At 39.8% G+C, this 20,297-nt stretch overlaps 2 protein-coding genes across 11 annotated transcripts in view; both read left to right on the forward strand.

The window, feature by feature from the left end:
• The window catches only part of MAP3K1 (mitogen-activated protein kinase kinase kinase 1), a 64,048-nt gene extending 46,965 nt beyond the window's left edge, over positions 1-17,083 (forward strand). For all 3 annotated transcript variants that reach the window (XM_044445962.1, XM_044445963.1, XM_044445964.1), the window contains 8 exons: positions 600-789; positions 981-2,241; positions 5,237-5,389; positions 6,592-6,754; positions 8,154-8,285; positions 9,914-10,056; positions 12,742-12,873; positions 14,446-17,083. In XM_044445962.1, coding sequence (XP_044301897.1) covers positions 600-789; positions 981-2,241; positions 5,237-5,389; positions 6,592-6,754; positions 8,154-8,285; positions 9,914-10,056; positions 12,742-12,873; positions 14,446-14,595 — 2,324 coding nt within the window. In that variant the 3' untranslated portion in view covers positions 14,596-17,083. The remainder of the gene's footprint in view (positions 1-599; positions 790-980; positions 2,242-5,236; positions 5,390-6,591; positions 6,755-8,153; positions 8,286-9,913; positions 10,057-12,741; positions 12,874-14,445) is intronic.
• A 3,058-nt stretch (positions 17,084-20,141) lies between these two features.
• The window catches only part of SETD9 (SET domain containing 9), a 36,673-nt gene continuing 36,517 nt past the window's right edge, over positions 20,142-20,297 (forward strand). For all 8 annotated transcript variants that reach the window (XR_006416266.1, XR_006416267.1, XR_006416268.1 and 5 more), the window contains exon 1: positions 20,142-20,275. Coding sequence is in view for 5 of the 8 variants with exons in the window: in XM_044446075.1 (XP_044302010.1) it covers positions 20,190-20,275 (86 nt within the window). In the remaining 3 variants the exon portion in view is untranslated. The remainder of the gene's footprint in view (positions 20,276-20,297) is intronic.

Consider the following 20,297-nt stretch of genomic DNA (forward strand, 5'->3'; position numbering starts at 1 on the left):
TTGGTTGGTATGGGGTCTGAAGAATAATACCAAAGGCTTTTAGGACCTGGGTTTTGAACAGAAATTTGAAGGCTAGGATCTACAGTTCTCTGAAAACATGATTAGTCATTTTACTTCTTAGAAAAGTATTTGTAAAACTTCAGTTGATTCCATTTGAAAGTACAAAGCGAAATGTATAGGTAGCTGCCCTATACTGAGTCAGATCATTGGTCCATCTAGCCCAGTACTGTCAAAACTGACTGGCAGTGGCTCTGCAGATTTCCCAGCCCTGCCTGGAGAAGCCAGGGATTCATCCTGGAACCTTCTGTATGGAAAGCATGTGTTCTGTTACCGCAATTGGCTCTTCACCACTCGAGTGATAGCATTTGCCATGCCACTATTTAGCTCATCTAATTGTGGTGCTTATTTTTCCTCCAGTGACACATTTAAATGTTCACTATGACAACTATCATTCTTTTATATATTGTTTTAATAGCACCATGACTTAATTTGTAGGTACTTGGCTGATACGGAGAGAGACCTATCTGTTATCTCCCTTTATCATAGAAAACCTGTTTTCGGTATATATGTCTTACTTTCTTATTTATCCTTTTTTAAAGGGTCCATTGGCATTGGTGGTATTGATTTCGTCTTAAATTGCATCCTTGGAACACAGCCTGAATCCAACAACTGGCAAGCACTGCTTGGACGTCTTTGTCTTATAGACAGACTGCTATTGGAGTTTCCTGCTGAATTTTACCCCCACATTATCAGTGGAGATGTTTTGCAGGCAGACACTGTAGTAGACAGGTACTACTTTAGAAAATAATGCCTCTTTTGTTGGAAGTTTTTTTCACGTATCAAAGTTCAAGTGATTAAAAAATGAAAATCATACATCAAAAAGATATTTGGGAGGAAACTTGCGGTGAAGACCTTCTGCTTTTATTTCTTAATATACCTCTCGTAAGATAAATTGACACTGTGTTTTATATTACTTTTAGGTACAAAAAGCTACTGTCATTGTTGAGCTTTGCTCTACAATCAATCGACAACTCCCACTCAATGGTTGGCAAACTGTCTCGGAGGGTATTTTTAAGTGCTGCCAGAATGGTTGCAAGAGTACCCTATGTGTTTGTAAAACTGTTAGAAATGTTGAGTATGACAAGCTCTACACATCATACAAGAATGCGTCGGCGGTTGATGGCTATAGCAGATGAAATGGAAATTGCGGAAGCCATTCAGCTAGGTATGGAGGAGATGCATTCCAGTGAATGCAGGCGTGAATTTGCACAGCCTCCAGTTCCTGATAACTCTCCAGAATCAACAGAGAGCAATACTCCAAATAACACAATCCATTTATCAGGGAAAAAGGGGAAAGGTATGGGTGATAAAAAAACAAGTGCCAGTCCAGAGGACATTTCTGACACAGTGGCTGGTATTTCCTTGGGACTTCCTGCTTCTTCAGGAGCAATTGAACAACCAAAGCCAGCCATTCAGACAAAAGGCAGACCCCATGGTCAGTGCTTGAACTCTTCAATCTCATCCTGTCATTCCCAGTCAGTATTCCCAATATTGCCTTCTCCCACTACACCACTTCTACCAACAGGAGCGGATATTTCTAAACTTAGACCTCAGGGATTTGTTCCCTGTAAAGTACCCTCTGCTTCTCCACAAATGCAGCGAAAGCTTTCTCTTCAGATTCAAAGAAACTGTGGTGATCATAAAGAACCAGAAAAACTTTCCCCAGTTTTCCCACAGGCCAGGCCTCTGCCATTCAGTCATATACACCGGCCAAAGCCATCTCGGCCTACTCCATGTGACATGACCAAACAGGGAGGAACCTCCAAAAATAGCATGACACTTAATTTAAATGATATATCACAGTGTGATAAAACTAGTAGTGCAGTTATACCAAGTGAAGAAACAGTTTTCACCCCAGTAGAAGAGAAACGTAATCAACTGGATATTAATACGGAGCTCAATTCCAGTATGGAGGACTTACTTGAATCATCAATGCCAACTAGTGATGGAACAGTTACATTCAAGTCCGAAGTGGCAGTTTTGTCTCCTGAACGTGCAGAAAATGATAACACATACAAAGATGATGTAAATCATAATCAAAAATGCAAGGAAAAGATGGAAGCTGAAGAAGAGGAAGCGTTAGCTATTGCCATGGCAATGTCAGCATCTCAGGATGCACTTCCAATAGTTCCTCAATTACAGGTTCAAAATGGGGAAGATATCATAATTATCCAGCAGGATGTGAGTATATTGATTTTTGCATCTTCTTAGACTACATGTATTTATGTTTATATGTTGCATTTCCCATATTGTGATTTGGAAAGCTGAAGCTTAAAAACAGCTTTGAGACTATTTATCTACCTACCTTATTTCTTTACCACCCAATAGCTGCAGCTCTCTGGGTGGTTCACAATAATTTCACAAAAATACACAAACGAGATACAGTAAAAATACAGATACAATAAAATTCCAGTGTACATATTTAAAACAGTTTAAAATTCCAAAATATGGAATATTAAGCAGTTAAATGATGTAAAACAATTTCAGTAAAACTAGGCCTAATTAAAACAGCTGACACAACCCAACATATGCCATGAAATGCCTGAGAATAGAAGGCAGTTTTAAGCTGATGCTAAAAAGATGGGAATGTTATCACCAGTTGGGCCTTGATGAGAAGATCATTCCATAACTGGGGGGCCACCACTGAGAAAGCTCATTAAACTAGTTTGAATAAACTCCCTACCAGTGAAAGCTTGAGAATATTCTGAAAGCTGCTGTTGGAAAGACACATATGTTTCAAAAGTAGAAAGTGTAGAAGAGCTTGGACTTGAGACTCAGTTCTTGAAGCATCTATCTATGTAGCTATTTACATTATCTTTGCACATGTATAATGTGGCTTTGAAAAATAAGCTAAGATTAGGGTGAAAATGTTTGCAAACTACAGCAAATTTGTTTAATGGCCTTGATGAAACTGGTCAAATCTAAAGCTGATTAATGGTTTAATCTTTTATAGTATTGAAAGAAAATAAGTATAGGAAATAGCACGGTATTATTTGTTACTCCTACCTGACAGGAGAGACAAGTATAATGATAACCTCAAGCTTAAATAAGATGATGATGGCAGGGTCAATCCTATTACTAAACACTGTAAACTGCTTTGGAAGTTTTATTTATTCATTTATTTGCCTGAAGAGCAAAATATTTTTCATTACTACAAATAAACACTTTTTAAGAAATTAAGAGGGGCATGCTCCAGTGGAGTGCTCCAAGTAGATAGAAGATAAGATCAGTGTAGTATAATGAATATACAAAAGAACAAAGCAGAAGTAGGATTTGGATTTCTTCAGCTGAAAAACTTTTGCCCAGAAGTGTACTGCAACTATGTTAAGCCTTGATGGTTTTTCCTTCTCTTGCACCAATGGAATGAAGTTGCTTTGAAATAGCAATATGTAATGTTGCTAGTCGCGAAGTCATGTCCGACCCATCGCGACCCCATGGACAACATTCCTGCAGGCCTTCCTGTCCCCCACCACCCCCTGGAGTCCACTTAAGCTCACACCGACTGCTTCAGTGACTCCATCTAGCCACCTCATTCTCTGCCGTCCCCTTCTTCTGTAATATGTAATACCTTGTGCTAATTTAGTAGCCTATATATGTCATATGATTCATTCACAAGATAGTGTACTTTGGATGTAGTCAGAAGTTTCTTGTATTTTTACTGCAGAGGAAAAATAATTTCTGTTTGGTTTTCTGATGGGCCTCAGACAGCCTCCATCATTCAACAGGGTACAAACATTTACCACCAGAAGCCTCCAGTAAAGCATTCCTAAACATCACAAATACTGAAGCAGTCAAAAACATACACAACTAGAACCATTCAAAAGTAGAAAGTAGTAGTACATTTTCTACTTTTAACCCCTCATGAGTTATTTTTAATAGTTGCAGGCGTCTTATTTGATTATTAAATTCTATCTCACATCGTTTAATAAATACTAGTAACATAGAAGAGTTATAAACATAAGCTCATAGCAGTTAAACTGTCTCTAACAATAAATAAGATTGATATTGGAATGATAAAGTTCAGGATTCCATACAAAGACATGGTTTTTCTATGAAAAATCACTTATTAATCATCTCCATGACTCCAATATTATTTAATTTCATCACCAAGCCTATATCCCAAGCCCTTTAACAACAACCATCAATTATTGGAGGGTTTACTTATGTCCACTGATGGCTTATTGCCAAATAGACTGCCATCAGTAAGTGAATAATAATTTCTTCATCTATCAGTTGGACTATATTTTTTAACATACCCAAATAAAAATATCATTAGGTACACCTGAAGTTTTCATAATGTCATCCATTACTATCCTCTAAAAATTTACTATTGGGGTACAATGATCAGGTAGTTTGCAGATATAGCATTTGAAATAGCTAAATATTATCGATATCTGTTCATGGCCACAAGCCATGATGGCTGTATTTTACCACCAGTATCAGTATGGTACTGCCAAGAGTTTGCTATTTTGCTTATGTCTTACATGTGGGCTTCCTATAGGCATCTGCTGTACCACTGTTGGAACAGAATACTGGCCTAGATAGATCATTGGGCTGGTCCAGCAGGGATCTTCTTACATTCTTGTTTCCAGTTGATTTCTCCAAAGATTTCCTTTTGTCCCTTGTCTATTTTTCCTGACTTTGATTTTGCTTGTAAAATTTTTTTTCTCAATTTGCATAAAGCATTTTATTAAATAGATTCCCTGAAAATGAAATGTTAGCTCGATTTAAGTGTTTTAGCAAAATCCTGTAAAGAGCTTCTGAAACAACAGTATGCAATGCTGCTGCTGGGCTAACAGGACATGAAGCAAGAACTGTCACATTTCTTGCATGGGGCAAGTTGGAAAGTTCCTGGAATAGAAGCTTTGTTGCCTTGTCTCATTCCAGGGGTGGTAGCAAGAGTTTCAGTTTGTTTCCTGGCTTGTGCTAGCAGCCATTCCCTCTAGCACAACTTGGTTAGAGCTGTTAGATTTGCCAATATTAGATTCTTCTTTCTGAAAGTATTAAAAAGAAGACAAGTTTCATGTGGCACCCTGCATGCTTTAAGAAATATTAATGTAATTTGTGTATCCTGAAATTCTGAGGATTCAGATCTTTCCTTTAAAAGTATCCTTGTCTTGGATAACGATGTGGGTTTTATGTGTTTCTAGACCACTAATTGTTATTTAATTTGCAGACGCCAGAGACTTTGCCTGGCCATACCAAAGCAAAGCACCATTATAGGGAAGATATTGAATGGCTTAAAGGTCAACAAATTGGTCTTGGTGCCTTTTCTTCATGTTATCAAGCTCAGGATGTTGGAACTGGGACTTTAATGGCAGTGAAGCAGGTAGATATTCCTCTTTAAGCATTAACTTAAAGTAAGGAACATAGAATCAAGGTATGCATACATAACTTAGGCCTAAAAGAAAGCGTTACTGTTTATCTTTTACATAGCATATATACCCCACCCTTCTTCCTCTTTTTGCAAAGAACCCAATGTAAAGTTCTCTTCCTCTCTGTTTTATCCTCACAACAACAACCCTGTGAGATGGATTAGGCTGAAAGTCAGGGACAGGACTCAATTTATAGTCAGGCTGGATACTGTTTTTGGAATGGTGGAAGAAAAAGGGTACAGCATCAAAAGGACAGGATGTCCTTTTGAAGTGCCCTGGTGGAAGGCAAATGCTCAAGCATTCCTCCTTCCCCCCAAGCAAATATTTTTAATGAAGGAGAAATGGATACCCAATGGATTAGGGTTGTTCTGTTTGAAGTCATTTGATTTGCTTTAATTAATTTAATTAAGTGCCCTTGCTGGTCTGCTCTAAGGCCTGGTTTGCCTGATCAGTAGAAGCCTCTAGGAGGATTTGCACAACACAATACAGTGTGTGTTGTTTGTTCAGGGCCCTCCTCCCCTCTCTTCAGTCTTTCTATAGGTATCCCAGTACACCTATCAGGAGCTCTGAGGTGTACTTTCCTCCCTGTGGCTTGAGTGCCAATTAAAAGGGAAAGCATCACAAAAGCTGGCAAAAATCCCAATTTACTCATCATTTCTTCCAGGGTCAGTCAGGATAGTATATTCAATTTTTACACCTCAAATAATTTTCAAATACTTGCCAAGAATAGTTTTAAAAAGAAATCCCAGTTATGCGCAGGTGGCAGTTGGAACCCTGAGGTGGGAATGTGCCTACTCATTTGTGCCCAGTAGGCACTCACCTGTCTACTGCTTGCCTGAGCATGCAGGTGAGTTAATACCCTATCCTACCATCCTTTTGGAGTATCTGTCATCAGTAAGAATGAGCTGTCAGTTGCTGCAAAAGTCCAGTGGGATCGTTGCTTGCAAAAAGCAAGGGCTCAACCCCTCCCCCCTTTTCATCAGGGTTTTTGAGAGCTCATGCCTCTGCAGTACCTCCATTTTGCCACTGTTGCTGAGGTGATACCACCCCAGGACCATGCAAAATGAATGAGGACTTCCTGGGGTGAGGGAGGTGCTTGACAGGATGGAGAATTGCACTGAAATTTGACCTTCTCTTGCTCCCTTTGGCTAAACAGGTGACATATGTAAGGAATACATCATCTGAGCAGGAAGAGGTGGTAGAAGCCCTTAGGGAAGAGATAAGGATGATGAGTCATCTGAATCATCCCAATATTATTCGAATGCTGGGTGCTACATGTGAGAAGAGCAACTACAATCTCTTTATAGAATGGATGGCAGGTATGTATACCCCCTAAACTGTGTGTGTGTCTGTATATTGCACCACGTTTATAAGCCTGTTCAGAATACTGGTCTTAACTTTGAAAGCCCTAAATAACTTGGGACTGGGGTTTTTCAAGGGTACAGTCAGGGGTGGGCAACATGCAACCCTCCAGCTGTTTTGGCCTACAAGTTCCTTCAGTCTTAGCCAGCACAGCCAACAATGAGACACCATGGGAGTTGTCAACCAAAACAGCTGGAAGGCCACGAGTGCCAATCTTTGCTATAAATAAATGATTTGGATTTCATGATGCTAATTCAAGATGATGAATAAAAAATTCAAATTAAAAGGTTAAGCAGAGGCTGTGATCCAGGATATGAAAAGGTGATCACATGAAAGTGAACAGTATATTCATATTTCCATACTCATTCCTATTGTTCATTTTCTCCAGCAAATTGCTATGAAATTGCTGCATGGATGTTAAACTCTAACCATTGCACCAGTCTGCTATCTAAGGAGGGATAATAGCTTCAGCTGTTGTGTATTATAGATAAGCCAAACAGCTGAATGGCACTACTCTTAATTTCCTACATGCAAAGGACCAATTTATACCCATGATTTCTTTGGTAGGGATTCTTTTTCATGGTTTTGCTCCCAGATAGATTGGGAAAATGTACCTGGATTTGTCTGCTCTCACATATTCTGCTATTTGAAGCATTAAGTTACAGGCAAGGGCATGAACTTTTTAAAATGTTTTCATGTTGCTGTTTGTGTTCCAACTATACTGTCTAGAATTTGGAACATTATGATGAGTATAGCTGACTGCTGGCATTAAAGAGCATGCTCAGTTTGCAAAAGATGCCTCTGTGCAGCTTTCCACACCCTATTTGTTCCTACTACCACATTTTAATCAATAAGATCACAAGCATTTTAAGGAAGTTTTGAGGAGAAGGGGTGGGAAAGTCAGTCTGTGCCTGTCCCCTTTTACAGGTGAATATCTGGATCTAGCCACTTAAATCTCAATAGAATATGAGAAGCAACATTATGAAATGTTCTATATTGCAACATTTAACAGTAAGCCTATGAAACAAATTTAATTATCATGGAACAAGATATTTTTTAATATGAGATATTTTATAGTAATCCAAAGGTTCTGACCTAAGCACCAGGCAAAACACACTACTTGTTGCTGTGTTCTAGAACAGAGAGTAGAACATCATTGATGTTTTATTAATCTTAGTATGTCTTTGTGTGCAAAGATGATGAAGGAAACTATAGAAAAATGTGAAAACTATAGTTCACATTTAACTAATATATGGAATTTTGCCATTCTTTCAAGTTAATACTGTAGTTGTAGTTACAACTAGGCACTCTTTTCATTAGTAGTAATGTTAGCTAAAATACACTCTTATTTTGCAGGGGGATCTGTTGCACATTTGTTAAGTAAATATGGAGCTTTTAAAGAATCTGTAGTTGCAAACTACACAGAACAGTTGCTCCGTGGCCTTGCTTACCTTCATGAGAATCAGATCATTCACAGAGATGTCAAAGGTAAGAACATCATTAGTATAGCTGGACATGCACAGGCCAGCCTGACCTGGGCCTTTTAATAGGAAAAGATATTGTTCTTACTTCAACTTTGCTAAGCAGATCTAGTATCACTGTGTATGCAGTAATTATGTGGTTTAAAAATACTCATTTTTCCCATACCTTGGACTAGCTTGAGATGCAGATTGTTAAAAAAAACCCTACTGATTTGATTTGTTCCCCACTTTAAATGCCAGTGGATTACAGACAAAATTAAAATTGAGTAAAACAGTATATTAAATACAATTAAAATGTAGCAAGACCTGAACAGGGGATGGACAGAACATTTTGGAGGGCATTCAGTCATAGGGTTGCCATAAGTTGGAGTCAGAAGAAGAAGAGGAGGTGGCAGAAGGGGCCTGGATATTTGGGGCTTAAGTTCCCCCACTTCTCTCACTCAAAACCTTATCTCAAGACCACTCTTTCCAGGTGCCAAGACAAGCTCTAGGAATAACCAACATGTAGAACTGTTAAGAGAGATATGGGAGAGGAGTTTTTGGAGCCAGGTGAAGCTGGTATGACATTTGACCCCTTGATGGGGTTTTGGGAGAGGAAGACTAGCCAACTAGAGGGTTGGCATACAGATAAAAGGTGGGCTTACTTCCAAAAGGATGGGCTCACACTGACTCAAAAGGAGAGTTCCTGGAAGTATTTTCTAGACTGGGGTCAAAGAACTGCTTTGTCTATACTCCAAGATTTCATTTTGTGGTGACTGAGTTCATTGGGTGTACTTTGGTGAATAAAGAACATTTGCAAAGGAACAGCCTGTTTCCTTGAATGTGTGAAGGGAGGAAAACCTAGTTCACAACATGTGCAGAGTGTAACAGGCCTCTGAGTACCTCTGACAATGAAACAGGTTTCCAGTGTATTGACATTACAAAATCCATGATACAAAAGGCAGTGTGGTATTGTAACTGTGTTCAAAATGTTCCCATGGTGTCTGTAGTAATACTGAAAATGTGAAAGCATGTGGGAGCTTCCAGGCACAATGCAAAGTTCTCCATGGCTTCTGCAAGTCTAGCTACTATTTATGCCTAGGAAGCAGATCACTGACCTGTAATCTCCACTCAGAGCAACAATGAGAAGGTGCATAGCAGGGTATATGTATGTTGGAAGACAGTGCATGAGCTACTGAATGTTCTATGAATAGAGGCCCTGGTTTTCTGTTTGTGGTTTGACAACTGTGAAACAAAAGTAGAAGAAACTTCTACATCTAACTGCTGTTAAAACATGATAATCTATAATGGTTTACATTAAAATTTATTAGAAAATACATTGTGACAATTATACCTGGTTAAATAAACTGAGAGGAAAATGTTTGACTAGAAAAGCATTTCTTTGTTCTATAAGGCTAGAAGTCTTCAGAAATTTTTCTCAGTGTGTGAAAGAAATGCACTTTTGTGTGAAACCTCTACTTTCTGTTTATATGTTTCAGTTTCTGAATTGTCTAAACTTGAATGGAGATTACGTGTACAGTGAAAGAAAATATCCATTATCTTCTGATTGCCAGTGATTTGAGTGTTTACCATATATGACTGTGAGAACCTTTCATTATTGCCATCACCTGATCTCATTTCTTTGGATGTTAACAGGTGCCAACTTGCTAATTGACAGCACAGGTCACAGATTAAGAATTGCTGATTTTGGAGCTGCAGCTAGGTTGGCATCTAAAGGTACTGGTGCTGGAGAGTTTCAAGGACAGTTGTTGGGAACTATTGCATTTATGGCACCTGAGGTAAGAATTCCCCTGTACAACTCTGGTAAAGGATGCACTGCTTGATTTTTATCCTAGGCTTCAACTTCTTGACCTAAAGGAGCATGTGTGAAAAGCAAGTGAGAGAGCTGTATAATTTTTGCCCCGCTTGTCTTTTAAAAGATTCCACAACTTTTTGATATGCCAGCTGGGTGGCAAATGAGTCTTGCTGGATCAGACCAAATGTTCATTGCTCCCCAAATTCTGTTTCTGCCAGTGGTCAATTGGACCAGCTGGCTCTTTCTAAGAAGCTCACAAGCAGAGAATGAAGGCAGCAGCCCTTTCCAACTCTGGCTCCCCAGCAAATGGTATTCAGTGTCATACTGTTGTCGTCTCCAACTTAATGGTGACTTCATGAATGAATGCTCTCCAAAATTTCCTTGAGAGCCCTGCTCAGCTCTTGTAAACACTGTTGTACTTCCTTTGGCCATTGATAAGCTCATCTAATTCCCCCATTACAACAATGTAAGAGCATATGCATCATCTAGGGTAGCGGCTGGGAACTCAGTCCCTGGTGCCAAATTTGGCTGAGTTTTCCTGGATGCCTATGACCCCTTCCCTTGGCCCTGCCTCCTTTACCCCAAATATCAGTTTCTGGCTTTTAGCTTTTGTGCTCCCCCCCGCCCCAAAGGTTGAAATGCCTATTGCACAGCTTAGTTATTGGTGGTTAGATGTTTAAAATTAAGTATCCTGATATTTTTCTATTTTGGTCCTGGTCTCTTCTGTCACTGGAATGAGAGCCTGAGAACTAGTTTCCTCACCTCTGATCTAAAGGCATGCTTGCCTGCATAACCCTTACAGAAGATACATGCTGCTCATTTTTCTGACTATTGTCATAGACATAATCTGAATATGCTCCTGAGAGTGATCCTTGACCGTAGTTGAACGCAACAGCCCAAAGCCAGAGCTTTGCTCATTTCCATATTCAATCAGGAATAAGATACTCTTCTGTATAGCTGTAGTTGACCTGTGCTCTATGTGTTGGGAATGAAGGGGCAGTTGTTCTTGGTGTACACTTCTGGGTCACACTGATCTGGACAGAGGAGGAAGAAGAGGTGACAGAGAAGGCTTGGGAAAGTGGGGCTCCAGACCTTGACATTAGAGAAGCAGAGGGGCTTATTTCAAGACCATTCTCCCAAGTGCTCAGGCAGGCTCTGAGAATAACCAAGATGGAGAGCTATCAGGTGGGGGCACAGGAGAAGACCTCTCAGATGAACCTGGTACATCTCTTGACCCCATGATGCAGCATTGAGAGGAGGCCTAGCCAACTAGAGGGTTGCCATGCCAAACAAAGGCATGCTTGCTTCCAGAAGGCCGTCCCAAAAAGATTGGGCCCAGACATACTCAAAAGTAGGCTTTCTGGAAGTAGTTGCTAGATTGGGGTCAACAGACTGCTCTGTGCATGCTCAGAGATGGTTTCCAAAGTGCATACTGGATATCTTTTGGTGAATAAAGAACATTAGCAAAGGAATGGTCTGTTGTCTGGAATGTGTGAAGGGAGGTCATAATACTGCTTTCGAAGATTTTACCAGCGTGACGCTGTTGTTGCTGGCCAGTCATGTGTGTGATGGTATGTGGGCCATCCTTTAAGAGCAGCAGTTACAACTGAGCAATGTTGCTCTGTGACCCAACACTGATCTAGAAATAGAAACAATGGCAATATACTCTGACTTATTTGTCCTGGTTGCATTTTCTTTCGATACTGTCAAGATATGTTCTGTACTCGCCAGCTGTCCTTTCACAAAGAGTTGCGAAAAATAAAGGATTATATCTTGATGCTGGATCACCAAAGGGCCACAAACACCATACTTCCTCTAAGGAATGTTATTGTGGCCAGCAGATGCATATTATAGGTGATTTTTTTCATATTAAAACAAATATTCAATATTCATGTAGTGATGGTTTTAAACAAGTGTTTCACAGCAAATTGTTATTCAGATAAATTATGCAGTTTACAATTAGAGACAATGTTTAAGGACTTGGCAAAGTCTTTATAGTTGTCTGGCAGCTTAATATTGTGCACATAGGAACACATTTTTGCTATGTATGTTAAAAAAAGAGGTGCCCCATGTCTCAAGACATTTTTTACATACCTCAGTGTGTGCTGAGCAAGTCCATTTTGCTATAACATCTTCAGTAGATATAATAGTAAAATATTTGGTTAGCCTGTTAGGACTCAGCCCAATCAGGATGCCAGTAATCCAGGGATTAGTGGCATGTATGGAGTTAGAGGCACGCAAATGTTGTTGCTGCACAGCTCCCGCCCTGCAACTCAGCTGGGTGGCCGACTTCAGCCGAGCTGCTTGGAAGGGCAAGGAGGCTGAAGTGCCTTCACCATACCTTGTAGCTTGGTGGCAACTGTCTTTCCCCCCCCCCCCCAATCCTCCCCCCCCCCCCCGGTCCCTTGGAGACATGGCCAGAATGGGGTTCTTTCTCTGCTGGCTGTAGGAGTAGTGAGGAGAGGGCACTCTGGTTGCAGAGACCCAGCTATGAGAGTCGATTGATTTTCCAGCCTCATAGCTAGGTCTCTGAAAAATTCTGTTATCGTCAACACAGCCATGGGACTGTGTTTCTTCCTTGTAAACAGCTCACGCTTCCTAAAACATGAACTGAGCTGTTAGTAGAAGATTAATAGACATTAAACTTGTTTGTCTTTGTTTCCCTCAGGTGTTGAGGGGCCAACAGTACGGTAGAAGCTGTGATGTATGGAGTGTTGGTTGCGCTATTATAGAAATGGCTTGTGCTAAACCCCCCTGGAACGCAGAGAAACATTCCAATCATCTTGCTTTGATATTTAAGGTAAGTTGATACTTGAGAGAAAAGCCCATAGTTGGAGTAATCCACTGACAACTTCTACCATATAGCCACCACTGAAATGAATTAGCATTCCCCAAGGATGTTTGTGTAATTTGGCAGTGAGACTTGGGAAGGAAGGAATTTGCAGTAAATCATGCCCTATGGAATTAAAGGAATTATAGAATCCTTTGAATAGCACTGGACTCCGTATTCTTTTAAAAAGACATGCTTAAGGAATTCTTGCAATTTAAAAGCATCCTATCAGTTTCTAAAACATCCTCCACTCACCAACATCCCCATTTTATCAAACTTACCTCTACTGGAGTATTTGTACGTATCATCTCTTAGGAGGAATGCTTTGAGGGACGTTTTTCAGGCCTCTATTTTCATAGATTTATGAATATATTCTGCTGCAAAGTTTTTTGCTTTAAGTAAAATGGAAGGGGTGGGAAGTGGAGAAACAGTAGGACTTCAATGAGGCATAATTAACCCCTGCTTTGCATGCTAATCCAGTTTCTGTGAACCAGATTGGAATAGTGCTGCAGTCTATTAAGTAGCAACAATTCTTTAAGATAATGGATTCTTTAAAATTATGTACAAGTATGAACCAGCTGTCTAGTGTATGTAGATTTTGAATGGATTTATCTAGAAATGATACCCTAGAAGATAAATCAACAAAAACCGAATCAGTATTTAGGAGGCAGTGAAATATTGAGGCCATTCTTAAATGTACATTGAACTACAGGTGCAGTAATTGTTTACATCAGTGTGATCTGAGGTGTTTGCAGAAAGCATCTTCACAGTGCAGACACAAGTCAAGCATTTAGAAATCTGATTTAGCTTCGTGTTACTGTGTATCAAATCATCATACAACATCCTCAAATTATATTTCATCTTTGTAGATTCCAGGGTAGTATACAAAAATATGGTTAAAATCTCATATGTAAAAACAGTCATAAGCAATGATTCAAGGCAGCAATTACATCAGAACAGATAATGCATATCAACTAATTGTAATGCCTGGCCGGGGGGGGGGGGGGGGGGGGCTGCATTTTCTACTGGCACTGAAAGGATAGCAGTTATTAGTAAAAGTCACACCACAGTGGTATTCTATTATGGGGCTATCAGAACAGTGAAGACTGTCTCTCCGTTTGTATAGCGATACTTGGAGAAGACACCCTCCGCTGCCAAATTTGCCTAGAAGCAAATTATACCAATATGAAGAGGTAAAGGCCCTGAATTGGTAATACTTTTGCTGCAGGAACCTCACAGCTCAGATACTGCACACACTTTGTGCTAAACAATACAGTTGGTCTCTTCTGCCATCCTTCTATTTTGATAATGTGGGTATACAGTAAGTTATGAAATAGTTACAAAATAAATCTTAGAATGAGAAGCACAAATAACTCCAACTATAAGTCAGTGTGTGGGGAAATGCAAACATCTGTGTAAGATAAAGGCAAACACATGAAAAGCAGTATACAAGCAACATATACTGCTGTTCACACTTTGTATGTATGTATTGTATGTGGTGTTTATCCTGGGAATAACTTGTATTTTCTGCTTGGTTTGTAGATTGCCAGTGCAACTACAGCTCCATCAATCCCACCACATCTGACTCCAGGCTTAAGGGATGTGGCACTTCGATGTTTGGAGCTTCAACCTCAGGACAGACCCCCAGCAAGGGAGTTGCTAAAACACCCTGTTTTCCGTACTACATGGTAGTTACGTAAAAGTGGGGCTACACTGAACGTGATGCTACTGATTATAGAACAGTGCTGGTCTTCCTGTGCAGTTCTGCACTGCAGCATGCATTAACTGCTCTCTGGCCTTAATTATATGTTTTGAGGACTTGAGGTCAGTAGAGGACCTATACTTAAGTATGTGACCGACAAATCGAGATCTTTACCTAAGCTCAGTATGCAACATTTCACAAATTGTGCAGAAATATGTAAACTGTGCCTTTCTCAAAGATCTGGCTCTTGGTGAGAAGAAAAATAATTCCTCTTTTTAGATCTGCATGATTATTTAGTGGAAGAAGTGATTTTTAAAATTTTTATTTTGGAGCACTTTTTCAGCAATATTAGCAGCTGAGGGGCTCAGGAGCCATTTTAAAACTGCAATCACTGTTCCGTTTCACACCATGCAAACATCAGAAGCTTGGGCTCTACTACCCAGTTTACTTTGTCATCACTTGTCATAGAGAAAGTTTAGTGTTTGTGCATTGTATTTTCACAAAGCTTGTTCAGTGGAAAAAGAAACCTTGGATAGTTATGAAACCATGTTTTGCCTTCCTAAGAGTCACTGACCATGGCAGTTACGGTTCACTGTGCATTTACTTGCTAGTGTTGTAACTTTTCTATAGAAATTACAGTTCTGTGCTTTACATTTTATTGTTTCATATTCAGGGAAAATTATGTTTTAAAACAAACACAGAATAGCTAGAACTAAGGTCAAACTCAAACTTGCTGAAAGGCTTGTTATAAGAGACTGTGATACAGATTGTTTGAAATCTGGAATAAAATTCTGCCTTTGAGTCGGTGACAAGATATGTTGGAAGGGAAAATGCACAATTGTTTGAATAACAGACCTTGCCACCAATGGTCAAATAAACCGTTAGGTTTGGAGCCATTTGTGTTAAAACTCTCATTGTAAAACTGTGTAGAAAGTGTAATGTGTCATGCCTGCTGCCACCCAGCTTCCATTCTAGTCAGCTTGTGATGGGAGCCAAAGCTTTACATCCAGTCTCGCTCTCAATTTAGCACTGTATTCACGTTCCCCATTGTTCCTTTGCCTGCTGTTTTCCTTCTGCCGTACATCATCTGTTTACAATTACAATTGATAATTATGTAATTGGTTGATATTTTAAAAAGGGAAAGAGAACCACTTCATCTCTTTTTTTAAAAAAAAATGTACAGAAAAATGAGCTTGGACTTGAAAAAAACAGCCCTTAAACATAATGTGAAGGAATGCTTCACCAAGAGTGCAAAACTACTTTTTAGCAAATATTTAATTGTATCATGGTTTTAAGGGCAGGCTTTTAGATACTGATGAATGGAGTATTGAAGGAAAATGGCAGCTGTTCTTTTGCTTTTTGGCAAATCTTTTTGAAATAAGTACTGATTGTGTTTAATCAACTTTTGTTAAATAACTGTTCCAAGTTTTAACTCTTCAGAAGCCAGTTGAATTATTAACCGGAAATTGGTTATACTCAAAGACTCAGGACAAACTAAATAAGCTATAATGCTGTACATTTTTAATGGTGTACAACTCACAAATTGGAAGCAAAACAAGTGAGAGGTTTACAGCAATGATCATGCTAGAATTAAATAAAAGCAATGTCATTAAATGTGGATGTGTATTTCTTCTTGAAATGTTACATTCCTTTGCTTTTTAAAGATTGGCAGACTTTGAAGAGTTAAATCGAAATGTGAAGTTTGGTAGTTCTGTTTTTGTATTTGACTTCTATTTCTTGACATTTAGAATTTTTCATTATTCTAATCAGATTGTTTCCAAGTTTCTTGTGTGCAAGCTTTAAAGGATGCACTCTTGCCAATCCATGTACTGGAAGATCTGTTGTCAGATTAATGCCATTTCTGACAAAAATGTCAATTGTATAAACTGATGAACCTCAGCTAATCAGTATTACCTTTTAGATCACCATGTCTACCGCTTATCAAACTCGGACTGTTTCTAGATGTCTAAAAGCAGTGATTGAGTTTGTTTGCATTTCCCTCAGCTTGCTGGTAATTGTGGTGTTTTTTAAAATGCAGATGTAATGTAATCTTATTTTCGTTGGATCAAAGCTGGACTGAAAATTGTATTGTGTAATTATTTTTGTGTTCTTAATGTTATTTGGTACCTAAGTTGTAAATAACATCTACTGCTGTTTATTCCAGTTTCTACTACCTCAGGTGCCCTATAGGTTTTCTTCTACCAAAGTTCACTTTCACATTGAAATTATATTTGCTATGTGACTGATTCCTAAGACTTCCGGGGCTTAAGGGCTAACTTCTATTAGCACCTTACTGTGCAAGTAAATTTTAAAGATCTCTGGGTTAAGAAAATTTGGCTTCATTATATCCTTTGTTATTTTAAATATATCAAGATATTTTAATTAAAAGTTTTTACCCCTTTGAACCAATTTTATAGTATAATTTGTACCTATTTTGGTGGTTTTGTCTTTATAGTAAATAAAAGATTTTGGAAAAAAGTTGACCTTTTTTATAGCAGTGAACTGTAACAGTGTTTGACATTCCCATCTACATGTGTTTTTCTTAAAATATCTGCTACAGTCAGCCAGAAAACACAAGGTTCAAGGAGAAGCATTTATCAACTATTTTTTCAACTATTTATGTACTTTGAAAAATCCCTGTAAATAAGACTTTAATCCTTATTTATCAGCTATGTAGATACTTCATATTTAGAAAACACAGGAAGTTATCTTTAGCTCAAGTTTTAAGTCTGTTTCATTGTGTGCTTTTGTGATAGAAACTTTGTGTGGCACAAAAAATTCCCCCACTGGATAACTACACCATGGGAGGCAGAAAGTATATCTGGATCTTCTAGTAGATCTCTGAACTATTTGCAGTTGATTCCCCTACTTCCCCTAATTTATACTGCTAAAATGAAGAAAATTTAGGGTAATCAGAGTAGAATTTTTTAATGGAAGAGCTGATTTCTGTTTATTTCTGCTACTCAGAAGAAATTCTTGCACTCTCTTGGTACAGAATTCTTGAATTCTGTACCATTTCCACCAGCAACAGTTGGTGGATTCCAAGTGTTCTAGGGGAAAAAACATGGTTCCCACAAGCCTGAAATCTGCCCATTCATGAAACAGCGCTGATTTCATAAGAAGCTTAGCTTGTGTAGTAGAAAAGCCCCTTTTAATTCTTCATTTTGATCCATAAATCCAACCTTACACCTATATTGCCTTAAAAATAAATCTGTGTTCTGAGAAAGCACACAGAAACTTCCCTGTTGTCTGCTTTATAGTTTCTCCTGCTTTTAAGTGATCAAAGTGGTCTTTGGATCTATCCCTAGTAATAAGTGCTAGTTTTTATATTTCTCCAGCTGTGTTCTATTTCTACTTTGTACCCTTTGCAACCATACCTCACTAAAAATCTAAATTGGACAGTGTATAACATCACCTGCATCTGTCTTGGGGGCTAAATGCATGGCAATTTTAATTGCACATCTTGTAGCCGCACTTTTGTTTTTAATTTAATCACAGGTAAGGTGGATGATTTCTATCAGGCATGCAGCACACAATGAAGAGAGGTTTTAATCCTTACCTCACCTCCCTCCCTACCTGCAATTCTCATGAAAACCCATCACCAATTCCCAGTAGTGATTTTTAAAAAGCCCTCTTGTGATTTTGTATTTGCTTTGCTTAACTTTAAGCCCATTCAGGGAAAGCTTAATATTTTGCTCACTACTTTGGTATCATAATCCAAATGAGGGCATTACCCCTTGAATTTCTTCTAAAATGCCCTCCTTTACAGTTCATTCATTTACCTGCTGACTTTAATCATAATCTCAGTCATCTCAGTTTATCTCTGGTAAGCCTGTTTATCAAAAATCAACCCACTGTTTATTTTAGAAGTAGTAGTCGGCTGTCATGTGCAAACTCAAGATAGGTTTGTTATGGTGACTTATTCTGAGCTTGTAACCTATCCTGACAACTTCAGACTTGTAACTGGATTTGTTTGACTCATACATTGCCTAAACACAGATGACATGACCTATAATGAGTCAAGCCCAACTACAAGCAAGTTGTTTGGCAAAAGCAGCCAATATCCTTTGATTGCCATTGCCAACCTCTCCAAAAGTGCCTTAGCAGCATTTAGGAGTGTCTGGCAAAGGCCTCCCCTTCTCCCTGCTAATGCAAACTTTTGTACTCGCTGCTCCTCAATGCTACTTTTTAACTTGTTTGCTTTAAGAGTGCAAGACCTGGCTATCAACCCAGTTTTCATGATTCTATGACTTTGCTGGTCCCCCATCTTGGATTTGGGCCTGAAAGGCCTAGGAAAAGTGCAGGCACATGGAGAACCAGGTTTAAACAAAATTTGGGATCTGCACAGTTCTGAAGACTAAAAGTCCTGTCTTAGATTAGTTTGCCTTCAACGAATAAGTAAAATACAGTAATAGCTTCAATTATGCAAAATTTTGCATATGTAAAACATGCAAATACGTGGTTTTTGTGGGTCTGAGCTCTGGATCTTTTCAATACCTAGCACCACCCCCGACACATAAGATTCTAACATGTAAGAAAGCTTAATATTGATATTTTAAACTATTTAAACAATACCCTACCGTAGCTTGCGTGGAGCCCTCTATTTCCTAGCGTCTAGCCGCTCGCTACTGACCCCTGCATAACTCTTTAAAGCAACCCTATTACTGCACTGGTTCTGACGCACAGCCTATCGTCTATTCACTTGCCTCCAAAGTAATTATCTAGTCCAACGGGTCTTTCAGTCACTGGTACCCAAAACTGCTACGGCCAATAATTAATCTATAGGTAAATAAGGAGCGGTTCTGAACGGTCCAAAAATCACCCTTAGCAGGGAAGGGAAAGGAAGAAAGCTCCGCACAAGCTGGTTTCCAGCAGCACTCCTCTTAGACCTGGAATAGTTTGCGCCCGGTGTCTTTTCCAAACCGTCCCCCCGTGAAAGTGGCTTTCAACACTTTGGTTCCGCAGTTAAGCCCAGCAAGGTTCCTCCTCATTCATCGCAAATGGGCCAATGTTTATCGTTCTTCCCAGTGATTTTTCCCGCGAAAGGAGGGGAGGCTACCTCCAACCTACCCGGGGAACCACAATGAGGAAGGCTAATAGATATTTACTCGAGAGTCGCTGTTGCATCCCCTGCTGCAGACATCACCAAGCGTTTGGATGACGGCTTGACGCGACTAGGGGCAACCTCATTATTATTCCTTTCGCTGACGGTTGTCGGCGAAGGGCAGCATGACTTTCTCCAGAACTAGGCTGGGGCAGGGAAGCCCTGTTAATCCGTTACAGAAACCCACAGGCGCGCGGGGGGCACGGCTGCTTCCGAAAAGCGAGCAGCCGCTTTGCTGCTTATGCGCCCTGAGACTCCGTGTGTCTATCCGACTGTCTTTCGCCAGTCCGCAACCGCCCCGTAATCCGCCGAAAGCTCGATCTGACGAGCGTCGAGGAACCTCGAGCGTGTCGAGGAACCAGCGCGGGGGATGCTTCGGACGCTCGCGCTTTCCACAGGCGCCGCGCTCGGGGAGGAGCTGCGGGGCCGTCTAGGTTCGCCTTCCTTTTCCCTTCTTCCTGTGCGAGAAGACAGCGAGCCATGCTGAGTGCTCTGCGGCGCCGCTGGGAGTCCTACAAGTACCGCTTCGTGCCCTGGATCGCCCTCAATCTCCGCCACAAGCGCAGGTGACGGCAAAGCGAGTTAGTG

Source organism: Varanus komodoensis, unplaced genomic scaffold, assembly GCF_004798865.1.
Source record: "Varanus komodoensis strain SLA01 unplaced genomic scaffold, ASM479886v1 scaffold5, whole genome shotgun sequence".
NCBI classification, from domain to species: domain Eukaryota; kingdom Metazoa; phylum Chordata; class Lepidosauria; order Squamata; family Varanidae; genus Varanus; species Varanus komodoensis.